General features: G+C 41.3%; 1 protein-coding gene across 1 annotated transcript in view; it reads right to left on the minus strand.

Annotated features, from left to right (window-relative positions):
* Positions 1-17,301, minus strand: part of sorl1 (sortilin-related receptor, L(DLR class) A repeats containing) — a 125,646-nt gene that overhangs the window by 9,831 nt on the left and 98,514 nt on the right. Inside the window, exons 18-41 of the mRNA XM_008280571.1 lie at positions 17,104-17,235; positions 16,049-16,140; positions 14,972-15,218; positions 14,744-14,882; positions 14,442-14,615; positions 14,187-14,300; positions 13,973-14,095; positions 12,904-13,023; positions 11,628-11,753; positions 10,317-10,427; positions 9,425-9,556; positions 8,792-8,923; positions 8,536-8,670; positions 7,977-8,129; positions 7,637-7,813; positions 6,487-6,615; positions 6,147-6,273; positions 5,846-6,015; positions 5,277-5,389; positions 3,487-3,591; positions 3,333-3,399; positions 1,892-1,974; positions 1,705-1,795; positions 1,425-1,615 (exon numbers count right to left, since the gene is read on the minus strand). Coding sequence (XP_008278793.1) covers positions 1,425-1,615; positions 1,705-1,795; positions 1,892-1,974; positions 3,333-3,399; positions 3,487-3,591; positions 5,277-5,389; positions 5,846-6,015; positions 6,147-6,273; positions 6,487-6,615; positions 7,637-7,813; positions 7,977-8,129; positions 8,536-8,670; positions 8,792-8,923; positions 9,425-9,556; positions 10,317-10,427; positions 11,628-11,753; positions 12,904-13,023; positions 13,973-14,095; positions 14,187-14,300; positions 14,442-14,615; positions 14,744-14,882; positions 14,972-15,218; positions 16,049-16,140; positions 17,104-17,235 — 3,183 coding nt within the window. The remainder of the gene's footprint in view (positions 1-1,424; positions 1,616-1,704; positions 1,796-1,891; positions 1,975-3,332; positions 3,400-3,486; positions 3,592-5,276; positions 5,390-5,845; positions 6,016-6,146; positions 6,274-6,486; positions 6,616-7,636; positions 7,814-7,976; positions 8,130-8,535; positions 8,671-8,791; positions 8,924-9,424; positions 9,557-10,316; positions 10,428-11,627; positions 11,754-12,903; positions 13,024-13,972; positions 14,096-14,186; positions 14,301-14,441; positions 14,616-14,743; positions 14,883-14,971; positions 15,219-16,048; positions 16,141-17,103; positions 17,236-17,301) is intronic.

Here is a 17,301-nt window from a genome sequence, read left to right on the forward strand (position 1 = left end):
TATTTTAAAAATAAAATAAACACCATAAAATTGCCAAAATGACACTATTCATTAACCAGAAACTGTAAAAACAGAAAAAAAGTCTTTAAATATTTTACTTTACAAGAGTCCTTGAACTGCTCATTTGTGATTCAGTCAGAAAACTTAACCAAACCTAAGCTTGAAATTGTAATATTTAATTAAAATCACATTATTCTACATGTCTCATTTCAAAACGTGTCAAAAATATACTGATTGCTCGAAACATATTCTGTGAGAAATGCAAAATTCTGCACTGTCAGCACATCTGGGAAGCCATTAGTGACTCAGCTGACAAAAAAAGTAAGGACTTGTTTAATCAGAGCAGAGCGGCGACAAGAATGGAAACAAAAATTAAAACGTAAACAGCTAAATATCTGTAGTGTGTAGAATCACCATTATTTCAGTAACATCTGCAGGCATGTTGATGTCGGCTATGTACAATTTTTGCAAGATAAATAAAAGTATAAAAGTAACTATGGCCTTTGCAGACCCTTTAACAATCTGCAGATACTCTGATGACATTCATGTAATTACCCACAAATCTGACATGGAGAGCAAAAAAATAAAACTACAGTCTCGAGCAGTGGTTCTCAAACTGGGGGTTGGGACCCCCATGAGGGTCCCAAGATAATTTCAGGGGGTCGCCAGATCATTGTAAAAAATAAAGCCTAAATAAAGCAGACATTTATCAAATAAATGTGTATTAGGGCTGTCAAAAGTAAAAGTGCATACTTGTTCCCACTCCTTTTTCAGACTTGTTAATATTATGATTTGATTATGCGACATTATTATTCTTTTTTGCTCTTTTTTAAATTATTATCTTTTGTTTTATACTTTTTTCCTTTTCATTTGTTTGAAATGAATTCAATTCATTCATTCATTCAAAAGAAAATTAACGTGTTAATGTAAAGAGATTAATCTGTGGAATTAACACATTCATTTTTAACACATTAACGCATAAACAACAAAGTTATTACTCATGCCATGTTAAAAATTCTAACTGGGGGGGGTCACAAACACAAACTTATGTTATCTTGGGGGTCTTGGCTCAAACAGTTTGAGAACCACTGGTCTCGAGGATGGCAGTTCATCCACTGTAGCACTTGTTTNATTGAGGTATTTTAGCTCTTCAACAGACTTGTCTTAAAGCTTCAGTGTAGGATTTGACTGATGTATTTCCCTAATCAACTTCAGTGAACAGATGAGTGTGTTGTCAGGGGCATCAGGCTCACACACTCCGCTTCTCCACCACCTGCACGTGTCATTTCATATGCACTGTTCTCGCTTCATACGCTAAAGGTGTGCAGCCGTCAGAGTGTGACAGCGTGAGAGAGTGAAAGTCCTGCGGCAAGGAACGAGAACAAACTTTGTTTTAATTGTCATGTTCTGTGTGTGTGTTGCACCTGTGCAGGGGGTCCTTTGATGGTCCAGATGCACTCCACAGCCGTCTGGTTGAGAGCCCGGGCTTTGAGGGAGGGCCGCTCTGGCTGGGTGCCGGTGGTCTGGTGATGGGACAGGGCGGTGGGACTGTCTCCTATACTGGTGTGAGCCCACACAGCCACCTCGTACACCGTCCCCGATGTCAGGTTTGTAGCTGAAAACACGCCTCACGTTAAAAACCAAACTGACCCCAGTAAGTACACATCTGATTTGAAACATGACGAGACAAAGACATCACGGCACCTTTGAGGATCCCCGCTGTGACCGTGTAGTTCTTGCTCTCCTTGACGTGGGTATCAAACTGCCAGGACAGAATCACTATGTACTGTTTCACCTGAAGGAAAAACCAGGAACCATCAGTCGTGTTTGCACAGATACAGACAGAACATTACGTAAAAACTTAGGAGTTGCTGCAGAGAGAAGCTCTTACATCATATTGGGAGTTCAGGCTGAATGAAAGGCTCATGGAGTCTCCGGTGATGCTGTCGGCGATCACAGACGGAGGAGGAAGAGCTGTGGCACAGAAAGTGTCGGTCAGAAACTGTTTACTTGTATTTGCAGTGATTTTAATTTGTATTCCAGATGGCTGATGAGGAAATATCTTCAGGGGCAGCGGTACAAATGATGCCAATTTTATTTGCTTTAAACATTTCAATCTAATTTTGTTGCTAATGCAAACTCAGCACTATCTCCATCTGTTTCATGGGATACAGTTTCAGTTGTTTTTTTTCCCCATTAAAGGCATTTTGGACAAAATGTTGGGTTTTAATAACAGCACTTTAACTCTGTGACAAACTGACTTAGCAGAATCTGGATTTACACGTCAGTCTCAGGGCAAATTTTGTTTTCTTACATCTTGATTTTTTTTTTCTCGCGTCATTTCGATAAATTTATAATCTGCAAATCCCTGATACTGAGAAGTTACGGTTAAATGCTTCATTATTATGAGCTCTAAGCACTTTAAATAGCTGTACCATGTTACATTTTGCTTAGTTTTTTATTTTCTTTTTAACCTTTTGGCATTGACATTTTTGCAAGGTGGAGCGGTGGTTAGCACCGTTGCCTCGCAGCAAGAAGATCGCTGGTTCGTGTCCCGACAAGGACACCAGAGATCTTTCTGCGTGGAGGTAACACATTCTCCCCGTGCAGCGTGGGTTCTCTCCGGGTTCTCTGGCTTCCTCCCACAAGGTCCAGAAACATGTTGAGGTTAATTGGTGATTCTAAATTGTCTGTAGGTGTGAATGTGAGTGTGCTTGGTTGTCTGTCTCTAAGTGTAGCCCTGTGATAGACTGGTGACCTGTCCAGGGTGTCTCCTGCCTTCACCCTGAGTCAGCTGGGATAGACTCCAGCCCCCCATGACCCTAGTTAGGATTAAGTGGTGTATAGATAATGGATGGATGGATGGATGGATTTTGAAAAATGACATTAATGCAGGATCATTATCAGGCTTCTGCAGAGCTTGATGATGAGCTGATCATTTGAATCAGGTGTGTTGGAAGAGGAAACATCTAAAACATGTAGGACTGTGGCCCTCGAGGACCAGGATTGGACACCCCTGACATAAGTGAAAAATTGTGGAAAGGCAGCAGCAAGTGGCCTTCCAGAGGTTATGTGGCTGCTCCTGCCTTCTTGTAAAAATTATTTCTCAGAAACAAAAACACTCCCCAGTGACTGGCTTTGTGCAGGAATGGACAAAAATATGAAATCCAAACAATCCCATAATCTCAGGTGAAGCTATGGGCAGCGTATGGTTCCAAACACGTCACACCTGCGAAACCTGTAATACTTGCTAAATACCAGTAGATGTCACCGTTGGACAGCTTTTTTTTTAAACTGGAGCAGCATTACAGCTGTGAGGAAGGCCAGGTTACCTTTCTTGGGGGTGATGGATTTCACCTCGGTCCAGTTTCCGACACCTCGGCTGGTCACTGCAGCCACCTGGGAAGCATCAGTGAATGTAAAAGCTGCACCTGATAATATCACAACACAGAATCTCACCACAGTGGAGCGGTGAAGGTGTCTTACCCTGAACCTGTACAGCGTGTCTGGCTGCAGCTCCTTCACCTCAGTGCTGGTTTTGGTGGATCTTTGTGATGTCCAGTCAAGACCTTCATGTTCACTGTATTCAACCTGTCAACACACACACACACACACACACACACACACACACACAGATTCAGGCAAATTAAGTCAGACACAGATAGGCCGATAGCAAATGTATAACTCATAAACCTCTCACACAAAGTATCATCAGCATGTGTCACTGCCAAATTAAAAGTGTGACATGTAGACAAAGCCACCACGATGACTTGCAGCTCACTGAAGGAGGATTAACATGATGTAATATCCCTTTATTCAAACCAAAAGCCATCAGCAGCACAAAAACTCAGATTACAGCTGAGAGAAAACGCAAACTGCTCCTGTATTGTGTGTTTGTGTAAAATCAGGATATCTGCAAACTTTTTGAAACAACAGCAAACACACATCAGGGCTGAGCATCTTTTAAAAAAATCTGTTTCGAGATTAATACAAACATTTTTCCATAACACATGCAAAAAAAGAAAAAAATATATAATCAAGACGTTCAACCGCTGGAATCAGAAACATCTCAGCAGGTTTGAAAAAGCACATTCTATTTTAAAAATAAAATAAACACCATAAAATTGCCAAAATGACACTATTCATTAACCAGAAACTGTAAAAACAGAAAAAAAGTCTTTAAATATTTTACTTTACAAGAGTCCTTGAACTGCTCATTTGTGATTCAGTCAGAAAACTTAACCAAACCTAAGCTTGAAATTGTAATATTTAATTAAAATCACATTATTCTACATGTCTCATTTCAAAACGTGTCAAAAATATACTGATTGCTCGAAACATATTCTGTGAGAAATGCAAAATTCTGCACTGTCAGCACATCTGGGAAGCCATTAGTGACTCAGCTGACAAAAAAAGTAAGGACTTGTTTAATCAGAGCAGAGCGGCGACAAGAATGGAAACAAAAATTAAAACGTAAACAGCTAAATATCTGTAGTGTGTAGAATCACCATTATTTCAGTAACATCTGCAGGCATGTTGATGTCGGCTATGTACAATTTTTGCAAGATAAATAAAAGTATAAAAGTAACTATGGCCTTTGCAGACCCTTTAACAATCTGCAGATACTCTGATGACATTCATGTAATTACCCACAAATCTGACATGGAGAGCAAAAAAATAAAACTACAGTCTCGAGCAGTGGTTCTCAAACTGGGGGTTGGGACCCCCATGAGGGTCCCAAGATAATTTCAGGGGGTCGCCAGATCATTGTAAAAAATAAAGCCTAAATAAAGCAGACATTTATCAAATAAATGTGTATTAGGGCTGTCAAAAGTAAAAGTGCATACTTGTTCCCACTCCTTTTTCAGACTTGTTAATATTATGATTTGATTATGCGACATTATTATTCTTTTTTGCTCTTTTTTAAATTATTATCTTTTGTTTTATACTTTTTTCCTTTTCATTTGTTTGAAATGAATTCAATTCATTCATTCATTCAAAAGAAAATTAACGTGTTAATGTAAAGAGATTAATCTGTGGAATTAACACATTCATTTTTAACACATTAACGCATAAACAACAAAGTTATTACTCATGCCATGTTAAAAATTCTAACTGGGGGGGGTCACAAACACAAACTTATGTTATCTTGGGGGTCTTGGCTCAAATGGTTTGAGAACCACTGGTCTCGAGGATGGCAGTTCATCCACTGTAGCACTTGTTTCCACTTTCACTGTAAAAATGAACATCAGTTTGTTGCAGAGACAGCGACTCACAATGTACTCTCTGATGAGGCCGTGTCCTTTGTCAGGAGGGTTCCAGGAAACCTCCACTGTCCCATCTTCACCGTTATCACACGTCAGCTGCAGGTTCCTGGGAGGGTCGGGCACTGCACCATGTCCAGACACACATACACAGATATTCACCCCAAAATGAAGACACAAGATTAAACAAACAAACAAAAACTGCACAGGATGAAGTCCTAAGAACGGCATTTTAACGGATCTTCTCCTCCTGACACTTGGAGGAGAAATGCAAACAACCTATCACAGAGTACCAGAGTGACAATCTAAGCTATTGGTTAAACCATCACAACAGCTTCAAAAGTGACATCAGGTTGATGGCACAGACAAGCTAGGACAAGGATAGTTTTCTCTTTTCTGTGTAGCAGCTACTTGAAGGAGGACTTTCTGACAGCATCGGATCAGAAAATGTAAAATTATTATTACTAATAATTAAAATCCAGAGTTAGCTTAAAATTTCTTGCACATTTGTTAACATTTCGATCAGAGACAGCGTCAGTACTGAAGCACAGCTTTGTGTGTGTTGATCATGTGATACTCACGTCCCTCTGGAGTCCTGACCGTGATCACCTCATTGGTCTTGTGCAGCCTGCTGAGGCACTGCGTGAGCACCTTCACGTGGTAGGTGGTGTCTGGTTTCAGCACGGTCAGTTTGTAGCTGGTCTTGTTGCTGTGGGTGTCCATGGTGGTCCACTGCTGCGTGCCCACGAGCCTGCTCACAGAAACAAGAGATGAGAGTTATCGGGGCATCGGGGCATCGGGGCATCGGGGCAGGACGTGTCACACTGATTCTAGTAACTGTAACACCACCGCCTCCTGCAGTGTTGGTGCGTCCAGGCTCACCTGTAGTAGATGAGGAAGTAGCAGGAGTCCAGGGGAAGGCTTTTGGGACGGGACCAGGTCAGAGTGATGGCACCCAAGAAGTCGGGTGTCCACTGCAGGTTCTGGACTTTATAAGCCAGAGTGTCCGCTTAGAGACAAAGGAGAAAGTAGAGTCTAACGTTAGGATCGGTCTTGTTGAATTTTCTGCAGAGCAACAGATATAAACTACCAGCAGGTGGCAGCATTGCACTGCCAGAGACTACACGCATTCACAGTGGACCTGATGGTGATCTGCTCACACCAAAGTTTGTTTTGCATATTTAAAAAAATTGTGGCCACGCTGACAGTAACGTGAACCTACAGGTGCAGTTGTCCTCGTCGCTGTGGTCAGAGCAGTCCAGGAAGCCGTCGCACCTCTCGCTGTCCAGCACGCAGGCTTCGTCGTCAGCACAGCGAGTCCCGTTGACACAGAACAGAGGTGATCGTGTGGCTGGAGACACAGAGAGGTTTGATCTTTACTGTTCTGGTATCTTATTACCTGCTGATCTGTAAGCAGTGACGTGAAACAATGACTTGCATAAATAATGTTTTCTTTTGCAGCACTACAAAGGTTTTGTTTACACAACATTATAATGAGTGAACACATTTACATACAAAATCTTGGAGGCCTTTTTGTCATCTAGAAATGATATAAACCATAGCTCATGTGCTGCTCTGTTCTAATGTTCAAGCTCGAAAGGCAGGTTAAACATATGATGTAATGATACAGAACAAAGTCAGGATCTTTTAAAACATTTTTAAATTTTATGTGCTGGGATTTTCCTACCATGGAACGGCTCATGTGCAGTTCTTACGTGTTGTTGCAAAGCACCTGAAGCTGAATGAATGTAAAAAAATCACTGAAGGCTCAAATGAAAAGGCAGCAATAAATTGGATGATTGGCTTTTCTCTGTACCATCAACTCTGAATGGTGGTTAGAAGCATCGACTCAGGTAAAGGGAAAACCTCGGCAAAGAACAACCAAGTATATATGTTTTTGTTAGGGAGAACTTCTGTAAACAACAGCACTAACAGAGAGAAGATATAACTAATGTAGCCTTTTTTTTTAAAAACTAAAGAACTGTTCACCTAGCTACATAGATCTTTAGGTAGCCAGAGAAGCTATTTGACATTAAAGAAGTTATGTTAGTATGTGTGGCTCGGTAGCTAAAAGCTGGTAGGCTGTGTTCATGCATAATGCAAGATAAATAAATACTGTGCAGAGCATCCTCTGTTGCCATAACTTACACTAATACAGAGACAACAGCTGCTGTTCACAAGTATGATAAAGATCGTGGTCGACACGACAAACATGAAATGACTTCAAATAATTTCAAACCCTGCAACCCTCTGATATCATATTTGTACTATCTGTATATCTGCATGATGCCAAGACTAATAAAAAATGTTGCTGCCAATTTTCATTTTCCACTTTCTTTGTGTGTGTGATGGTATATCATGCAAAAACTCACGGCAGTGGGCTTCGTCAGAGCCGTCCTGGCAGTGGAGTTGACCGTCACAGTGCTGCCAGTCGGGGATGCAGTGGGGGGGCCGGCGGCACATGAACTGACCCTGACTGCAGCGACCAGGGGAGGGAGGTGGGGGAGCGTACTCGGTGGGTACCGGGGCCAAAGTCACGGAGCCATTAACTGTTGTCAGAGAAATAACAAGACTAGTAAGGATGTAAACTACGCATCTTTTTTTTTGTTATTCTTTTCTCTTAAGTTGAATGTACTTCATTTGGTCAGTCAGAATGGGACATTAAATTTCTTCTATGAAAAGCCCCTCAGCCAATCAGCAGCGAGTTAGCACCTGTAGGACATCCGAGTTCATCGCTGCCGTCGGTGCAGTCAGCATAGCCGTCGCACACCCAGGTGTTGATGATACAAGCTCCGGAGCCACAGTGGAAGCGGTTGGGGGCGCAGGTGGTGGGAGAAGGGTCCACACTGTGAGGAGTGACACCGCCTGCAATGGTTTGAGATACCAGTTACATGAGCTGACGTGGAAGGGAAATTTGGTCAATCAAAAAGCAAATAGATGAAAACTGAGGTATCAAATACACAGAGACAAGTGTATGTGAATTGTGTTTGTATAATACAATGAACAAATACAATAACTGTATATAACTTTTTGTGCAACTTCATGTGTTGTCTTGTTTGTCCAGTTTGTCTAGTAGTGCTCTGTGTATGTATTTCCTATGACCTGCCAAGATTTTGCAGGAGAAAACTAGCTTTCATGTACAATACCGCAAATGGTAATATTTATGTTTAGTTGTGTGAGCGTTATTGCTAATAATGAAAAATTATGTTATCAACAATGATGTATAAAGTTCTGTGGCTTTTAACACCAAATAATCCAAACAAGTGCGTACCGGTACACGGGGCTTCGTCCGACCAGTCCCCACAGTCATTCTCTCCGTCACACTTCCACCACGTCGGAATGCAGCGTCCGTTTTTGCACTCGTACTGGAAATACCTGGAGCAGCCGGGGACTTCACTGGGAGCAGCTGCAATGGGTAGAGCAAAAGCCAGCCTCAGCCTCTACTTGTTTAGGTTTCCTTTAATATGAAACACGAGGTGTAGAGTGTGTGTGAGCTGGGTATTTCTCCATGAGTCCTTCCTGCTCACCACAGTTGGCTTCATCAGAGTAATCCCCACAGTCATCCATGCCGTCGCACTTCCACTCCAGGCTCACACACACTCCGTTGGCACACTGGAAGGTGTAGGCGTCGCACACTTTGCCAAATTCAGATGGTGTAGCTGACAGAAAATACACAAGGACATATTGTGTTACCTCACCAGCAAAAGCTCTTGTTTACTTTGGAACAGGGCTGCCATTAACAACATCATTAATGCTAATTATTACCTAGATTAACCGATTAGTTGTTTAGACTATGAAATATCAGAAAATGGTGCACAAGATGACAAATGCCTCGTTTTGGCAACAGCCCAAAGATATTCAGTTTACTATCACTGAGGTGGAAAGAAAATATTTGCAATTAAGAAGCTGGAATCAGAAAATTTAAACAGTTTGTTCATAAAAACAGATCCAGTGATTACCACATAAGTTAGTGATTAATTTAATAATCAGTAACTAATTGATTAATTGTTGCAGCTCTACATTTAGAAATTAAATTCAAGCAAGGTATATATGTATGTATGTATGTATGTATGTATGTATGTATGTATGTATGTATGTATGTATGTATGTATTCACTGGAGTCAAACACAATACAGTGCACATAAGTGATCGTTGCTCACCACATCCGGCATAGTCAGCGTCCTCATCAGAGCCGTCTTCACAGTGTTTGATCCCGTCACAAACCAGAGACTGAAACAGACACTGGGCTCGGTTCTTACAAACAAACTCCATGTAGCGAGTACACAGGGGATCTGAGGGTGAAACAAACCAACCGACATGCAAAATGACTCATCAGCACACAATGAAATAATCCAACATCACGCCCACGCCACCGGCTTTGTAGTGTGTTTTCCTGTCCAATAAATATTCTGCAGACTTTTTAACATGAAAGGTATAAACAACATTTGAACACACACAGTGACAACAAAGCAATCACGTATTAAGTTAGACATAACTTGTGGCATCCCACAAGGCTCTTTTCTCGGCCCACTCTTCGTCTTAAAAAACATACTATGGCTCAAAGATGCTTTGCTTACATACTGGTAATAAGCTTTCTGGTAACGTTCCTCTCTGGTAATTGGTTTAACCTTTTAAAAACTCACAGTTACACATTTAGAAGGGTTTTTTTTTTCTATGAAGATGATCCCTTCCTGATTTGAAATGGCTGAGATGTATCTCTACACACAGTAGCTTCCTGTATGGTTCACCCACAACTCTGCTCAGACACTGTAAAACTATACTGCAGTAATTCATGCATAAATGTTTGGACCGGAAAACAAGTTCTGAAGAAGAATGATAGACAAAGTCCCACAATGCAAGCTGACAGGATTGGTTCCTTAGCTTTACTACATATAAAACCCTACACTGAAGGTTGAAGGTGGAAATACTCAGCCATGGTGTTGACTGCTCACTTCACTCATGACATACCTTATAGCATTCAAACAACACCATTTGGACACATGAGGAAAGTTAAATGCGTGATTTTCACTTTTAAAAAATGGGGCCACTTACCACAATTGTGCTCGTCAGCACCATCTGGACACTCCTGAATACCATTGCAGTGTGCAGTGGCTGCCAGGCAGGTGCCATTAGCGCACAGGAAGCCTTTACACCTGGTTCCCTCTGAAAACACACAAGACAATAAGAATAAAGCATTACTGCTAACAGAGAGTCTCCATTATCGGTCCTTAACTGTGGCTATTTCTTATCTTTCTGTCTGTAGCTGTACATCTGCTTGGACGTGACAGGGCATGAAAAATGACATTCCAGTTTTATACTCCATAGTGCTTAATGTTTCGGGTTTATAGGAGTTACAGGGAACAAAAGCTTTTGAAAAAGCTTCACAGGGAAGTCAAATCTGAAATGCTTTAGATCAGTGGTTCTCAAACTTTTTGAGCCACGACCCCCAAGATAACATAAGTTTGTGTTTGTGACCCCCCCAGTTTGAATTTTTTATATATCATGTGTAATAACTTGGTTGTTTATGCTTTAATGTGTTAAAAATTAATGTGTTAATTAAACAGATTAATCTCTTTACATTAACACATTATTTTTTTAAATGAATGAATGAATTGAATTTAATTCGAACAAATGAAAGGGAAAAAAAATATAAAAACAAAAGAAAATAATTTTAAAAAGAGCAAAAAGGAACAATAACATTGCATCATCAAATCATAATATTAATAACAAGCTTGAAAAAGGAGTGGGAACAAGTATACACTTTTAATTTTGACAGCCCTGATACACATTTATTTGATAAATGTAGGCTTTATTTTTATTTATTTTTATTTTTTTACAATGATCTGGCGACCCCCTGAAATTATCTTGAGATCCCCATGAGGGTCCCGACCCCCAGTTTGAGAACCACTGCATTAGATAAAGCTTAAATTGCGTCGTATCTCTCCACACACAAGGTAATTCACGTTAATTTCATCGGAATAAAGAACTAAATCACTAACTAGCCTCAAACATTTCACTTTAAGTAATTCCGGTTATATTCAGAATTAAAATTATAATCTGCCAAAACGCACTGACCAGTTCAGGAAAAGTCACTTGTGCACAAATGTGTGAAAGAACGACAACAAACACTGGTCACATCACCATAGCTAATGATAAGATCAAGTAAAAACATACCAATCTGAGCTTATATCTGATGAGATGACTGTAAAGGCGCCATTGTATTTAACAGGGCTGTTTGGTTAGTTTAGTACAAACTGACCCAATGAGTTCAACAAATACATGCATCAGCACATAAGAACTGATTAATGACTCATTTAAATGACTTTAACATTCGGCCAACATCTGTTAGGGATGTCCACCTACCACAATATTGAGGATCTTCATCTGAGTCGTCCTGACAGTCATCATCACCGTCACACTTCCATCGCTGTGGAATACAGTGGCCTGTGTGACACTGGAAGCTGCTGGGCTCGCATGTATGGTGGCCAACTAGGGACAAAAAAGAGAGATTAAAGGCTGGTAAGAGAAGGCGCTTTATACCTTTTTTTTTTAAGTTTTTTTTTTTGGCTTTTGTGCCTTTATTGATAGTGCAGTGAGAGAGAGACAGGAAAGTAGGGGAGAAGAATGGGGGGAGGACGTGTGGGAAAGGGTCATGAGAGGGATTCAAACTCATGACCTCCACATTGGGACTGTAGCCGTGCACATGGGATGCCAGCTCAACCAGGTGAGCTATAGCGACGCCCCAGAATTTATACCTTTTTAACTGCAACACATACTTTATGCTAAGCACACTACTTTGATTAAGTCTGCATAACCAAACATACATCTTTGTCATAATACATACTTACAGGACAGTGGATGTGTATTAAGATAAGCAAAAAATAATGACGTAGTTGTGTGATTATCCCTGTGACTGCTTGTTTCTTGGTGACAAGTTGGATTATATTTCCACTTCAATAGATCATGCTGGTTTTTTCAAGTGAACAAAATCAGAGAGCAGAGACGACGGTGCAGACAATGGCGATTATTTTAAACAAAATATTATTGTTGTAAAGCTTACAATGCCTGAAAATGCAGCCACTGCACTCTGTCTCTGGATGATCTTCGTGTGATGCTCAGAGAAACTGTGTCTCAGAGCTTTCTGATCTACTTCAACTGCTCTACTGAAATCAATGTCACACATTCATTTGAAATTCAATTCATGCAAGTATGTGATTTACAGGCAGGTGAACTACTGAATCACATACAAGTCCCAAGAGATCAAAATGTGATGGCAGCTACTGATATCTGCAGAGTTTCGCTGGTTTTCTCTTTCTCATTATAAGCTGATGCCATTTTTCAATTGTGCAAAATGACTAACTAAATATACAAAATGTCCAAAAAGTATACTTAGCTTTAGTTGTACTTATAGCTACCTGTGGCCACTCAGTAGCTAACGTTCACATGACATAGTGATCTGACTTTAGTGGTGGAGACAAATGTCTAAAACCTATGGCAGAGTGTGCAGTATGTGTGCTGATGAGTCCCATGAAAGTCAAGCACAGGTTGTACTTCATAACTCCTTTTGACCAAATATGTGGTGTGTTTCGTGTTTGTAGGGCAGTGCGATGCATCTTGTAGTCAGAAAATCCTTCTTCACCTGTGCAGTTCACTTCATCCGACCAGTCTCTGCAGTCGTTGTCTCCATCGCAGCGCCACACCTCGCGGATACAAACACCTCGTGCACATGTGAACTCCCCGGGGCCACACTGGTGAGACTCTAGGAAATGCATCAAAAAACAAGGTCAGTGAATGCATAAAACGGATGTGGAACACGAATAATCCTGATCATGAAGTTAATTGTAAGGATCAGCTGCGCAAAAGCAAACTTTAAGAGAAAAAAAAAAAACCATTTTCCAATAACATTAAACTTAATACAGATTGGTTACAGAATGTGTTTTAGAGTCACATACGAAAGCGATGTGGCAGCAAATATACATACTGTGGCAACAAAATATCAACTTGGTAAACTTTAGTTCCAGCTCACATTCTCTGTAGTTCCACTAAAACCCTCCAGAATCATGTCAGCACTCAGCGTCGCCTCTCCAAAACAAACGGCAGCTACCTCAAAGCAGCTGCACTTTATTAAGATGTCTTGATATGCAAATATGAAAAGGATTGAGATGTAATGCAAAAACTGATTGTTGATATGAAGGTCACTTCCTTTCCCTTTTATTAATTTTGCTCTTGCCAAGACTGGGATTCTTTTGAGTCACTCAGAAATCCTTGAAGTAAGTGCAGCTTATTCAGATGGCTGCCAGGAGATTGTGCAAAACCGTTGCACCCACAATTTAACCTCCCCTCCCAGATCATTTGTTTTAACTAGAATCTAGATCTACATTTCAATCTTACACCTTCCTTAATTTCCTAAAACACTTTTGTCTACACCTTAGTTCATGTTTCCAATTTCCTGTTTTGTGGATTCACTGGTTTTTGAATTTAACTCTCTTCATAATCTTCATTTAATTTTTGCTGCTAATTATCATTTTATGTACAAAACACTAACAACTGTGAATGACAGCAAGAACCTATGCAAACAAATGATTTCTCACTGTTAACACAATGCATAAAAATTAAAAGCAAACTGTCAGTTAACACCTCCAACGCATATTTGCTCGGGCTACTGACAGCCACACAGACAGTAAACAACAATGAGGAGCACATCTCACCACAGTGTTCCTCGTCACTGTTGTCCCCACAGTCGTCCTCGTGGTCACATTTGAAGGCCAGCGGGATGCAGGACCCTGAGGCCACGCAGCGAAACTGGTTGGACGGGTCGCAGGTCGTGGTGGCTGACAAAGAACACAAACAGGGACAAAGTTGTGTTTTTGTCTCAGCTGATGCATGTTTATTTTGAGAAAAACGTCGCGACCTGATACTCACGACACTCTCGTTCATCACTCATGTCTCCACAGTCGTTGTCGCTGTCACATTTCCAGATGCTGCTGATGCAGCGGCCGTTGGAGCAGCGGTACTGGTTGGGCAAACAGCTGTGCTCTGATCATAGAAAGACAAGGGTCATGTGCAAACCGCTAATTATTCAGGCTGAACCCTCTGAGATGATGGCTCTTATTTCCAACAGAGACAAGATCGTATATCTTTCTGCACAAGATCATTGTGGGATGTGCTTTGTCTCACCGGTCTTGATGCAGGTGCTGTTATGGAGCTGGTAGCCGCTGGGACACTGGCACTGCAGCTCTCCGTTGGGCATGCTTACAGTCGGGGCACCATCAGGGCAAACACAGGTGTGTCGGTGGCCGGGCTGAGGCAGACACAGCAGGCTGCATGGCTGGTCGGCGCAGGCATTGTGGCCTGGTGGGCAAATTCATTTAAATTACTGTCATAAATACCGGCAATCCTGACATACAAAGTCTAGATGTAACTTGACTGATTTGACTCCTAATTTCAAACCAGATGTGACGTCCTGCTCTGCTCCTCACCTCTGTTCTTCCCTTTATAGAAGATCTTGAGGTCCATGACTCCAGTGAGTCTGCCAACAATCAGCTCGTTGCTCTGAGAACCAGCCTTCGGAGCTTTAAAGATTCCCATTCTGGACCAGTCGTCCCAGTACAGATCATTCTGAAAACAACATCCGACGCAAGCTTGTGAAAACTGAAATCTGCATTTTCTAAAGGCAGGTGTTGTTGTATCAGCACACACAGTCTCACCTTGAAGACGGCGATGGCGTACGGGTGGGGCAGTCCCTCCATGAGAACGCTCCTCTGGCCCCCGGTGAAATCGGCTCTCTCGATGCGGTCACTGTAGGCTTCGGTCCAGTACAGCCAGTGGTCGTCGGCCGTGATGCCGTTGGGCCAGCGGACGCCCTCCGACACGATGCACGACACGTTGGTTCCATCCATGTAGCTCCGGTAGACGCCAGGCGCTCGGTCTCCCCAGTCAGTCCAGAACATCAGGCTGCAGGGCGTCCATGGAGAGGATACAGGATTCATTTAGCAGCAACTTACTCGAAATTTGGATTTAATGTAAAACTGGTTTTATTGTAATTACGAGCTTAGCAATAACACGGATAGTTTTATCTTTGCCATCGGTGCACTATTAAATAGAGTTCTAACAGCAAATCTCTCACACCTCTCATAGGAGATGACGAACAATTTGACATTTATCTCATTTATTACAACTAAGACTAATCCAGTATTTGATCAATACAATGCAAAAATGACACAAAATCAACCTTTCATGCCCCTAATATGAATAAACAGTGAAAGAGGAAGCGAGTTCAGTGCGTCAAGCATGAATCCATTTTCTGACCAAATAAAAAAGGAATAAGGGAAAGAATAAAGCCAACAAGGAAAAAATGAACATCACATTGTGGTAACTTTTATTTTATATTAGCTGAGCTCATCTCAAATAAAAGCAGAACCACATTTGCAGAAGAGGAACCAGCTCTGTGTTTTGGTGCGTGTAAGAATGGGGGAATTTTAGACACAAGCTTAGGCGGCAGAAAGCAGTAGGCAAAGTAATCATTTCTTGTATACTAGCAGTTTACTTTCTGGAATGTTTCTGTGTAAAAGGGTAGCGCATCTCATGCAAAACAGAAGCCTGATTTATTTGTACACAGACAAATATCTCCTCCAAAGATCATACTTGATTTGGTGTAAGCGCAGCATTAGAGTGACGTAGGGATATATTTGTGTCTTTATTGTAAAGTTTCGGAGATGGGATCCACTACAACAGTGAGGCTCTGCATATTGTAAGTATACAACCTCAAACGTGTGTGTTTTTACCTCTCTCCAGGCAGCAGAACCAGAGCTCGGGGATGTTCCAGGATGCTGGAGTTGAGCAGAGTATGACGCAGGTCTCCGTCAGGGTTTGAAACCTTTAAATGCAACAACAGTGAAACTAGGCTTAATTTATCAAGTTCAGTTTAACAAATTTAATAAGCTGTAGATGGCAGTAAAAATGTCAAATGTAAAGCAAAAATGTCCACTGGGCAGTCTTAACTTACTGATTAAATCTACTTAATAATGCACACAACATCACTCACAGTCTAACAGCAAGCACTTGTAAAAACTGTGGAATGAAACTGTGGAAGCAAAAGAATATTCATCACATGAATAACAAAGAACAAAACGAGCTGGATGAGAGTTACTAGGATTATTTTAACTACATGTAAGTCTGGACAGCTCAGCCACACACAGCGCAGATGTTCTACAGCTGTTCAGAAAGTGCATTTTGAGTGGAGTCGTCCAGAGTCCTGTGCACTTCCACACTTTTAACAGTGTGTACTGTAATTTCCAGACTATAAGCCGCTACTTTTTTCACACGCTTTGAACACCGCGGCTTAAACAATGATGCGGCTAATTTATGAATTTTTGCGAGTTTTCCGAATTTGCCTCGAGGCAAAAGTGACATTGAGAGCGACAACGAAAGAGAGACAAAGGAAGTGTGTGACGAAGTAATTCTGAGGCTGTTCAATTCCAACGCTGAAGAAGACGACTTCAGTGGTTTTAGTGCGCAGGAGGAAGATGAAGATAGCGATCTATGACTTTTCCTGGTAGGCTGCTGTATTTTTTATTTTTTTAACCAGTCGTGTTACAGACACTGTTTGGAAAAAAGCATTTATGGTACATATTTATTTAAAAGTTTAAAAAATCTTTGTGTATAAACATCTCATGTTACAACGTGGACACCTGCAGCTTATAGACAAGTGCAGCCTTTATATACACAAAACTTGTTTTCTTTTTAAAGTTAGTGGGTGCTGCTTATATTCAGGTGCGCTCAATAGTCCGGAATTTACAGTAATTGCATACATAGACACACACACGATTGTCTTCAATACCTCAATCTTCTGCGCTCCAGCATCAACCCAGTAGAGCAGTCTACTGATGGGGTCAAAGGTGAGGGCCTCCACGTTCTGCAGGTCCTTCCTCACTACGACCTCCTGACCTGTGCTGCCATTCAGACACAGACGCTACAGGAGAGAGAAGGAAAGTCCACTTTAGGTTAATAGTGTGACACTATCCATCCAACTGTGGAA

The sequence above is a fragment of the Stegastes partitus genome, unplaced genomic scaffold (assembly GCF_000690725.1).
Source record: "Stegastes partitus isolate 25-593 unplaced genomic scaffold, Stegastes_partitus-1.0.2 Scaffold199, whole genome shotgun sequence".
In the NCBI taxonomy this organism is placed as follows: Eukaryota; Metazoa; Chordata; class Actinopteri; family Pomacentridae; genus Stegastes; species Stegastes partitus.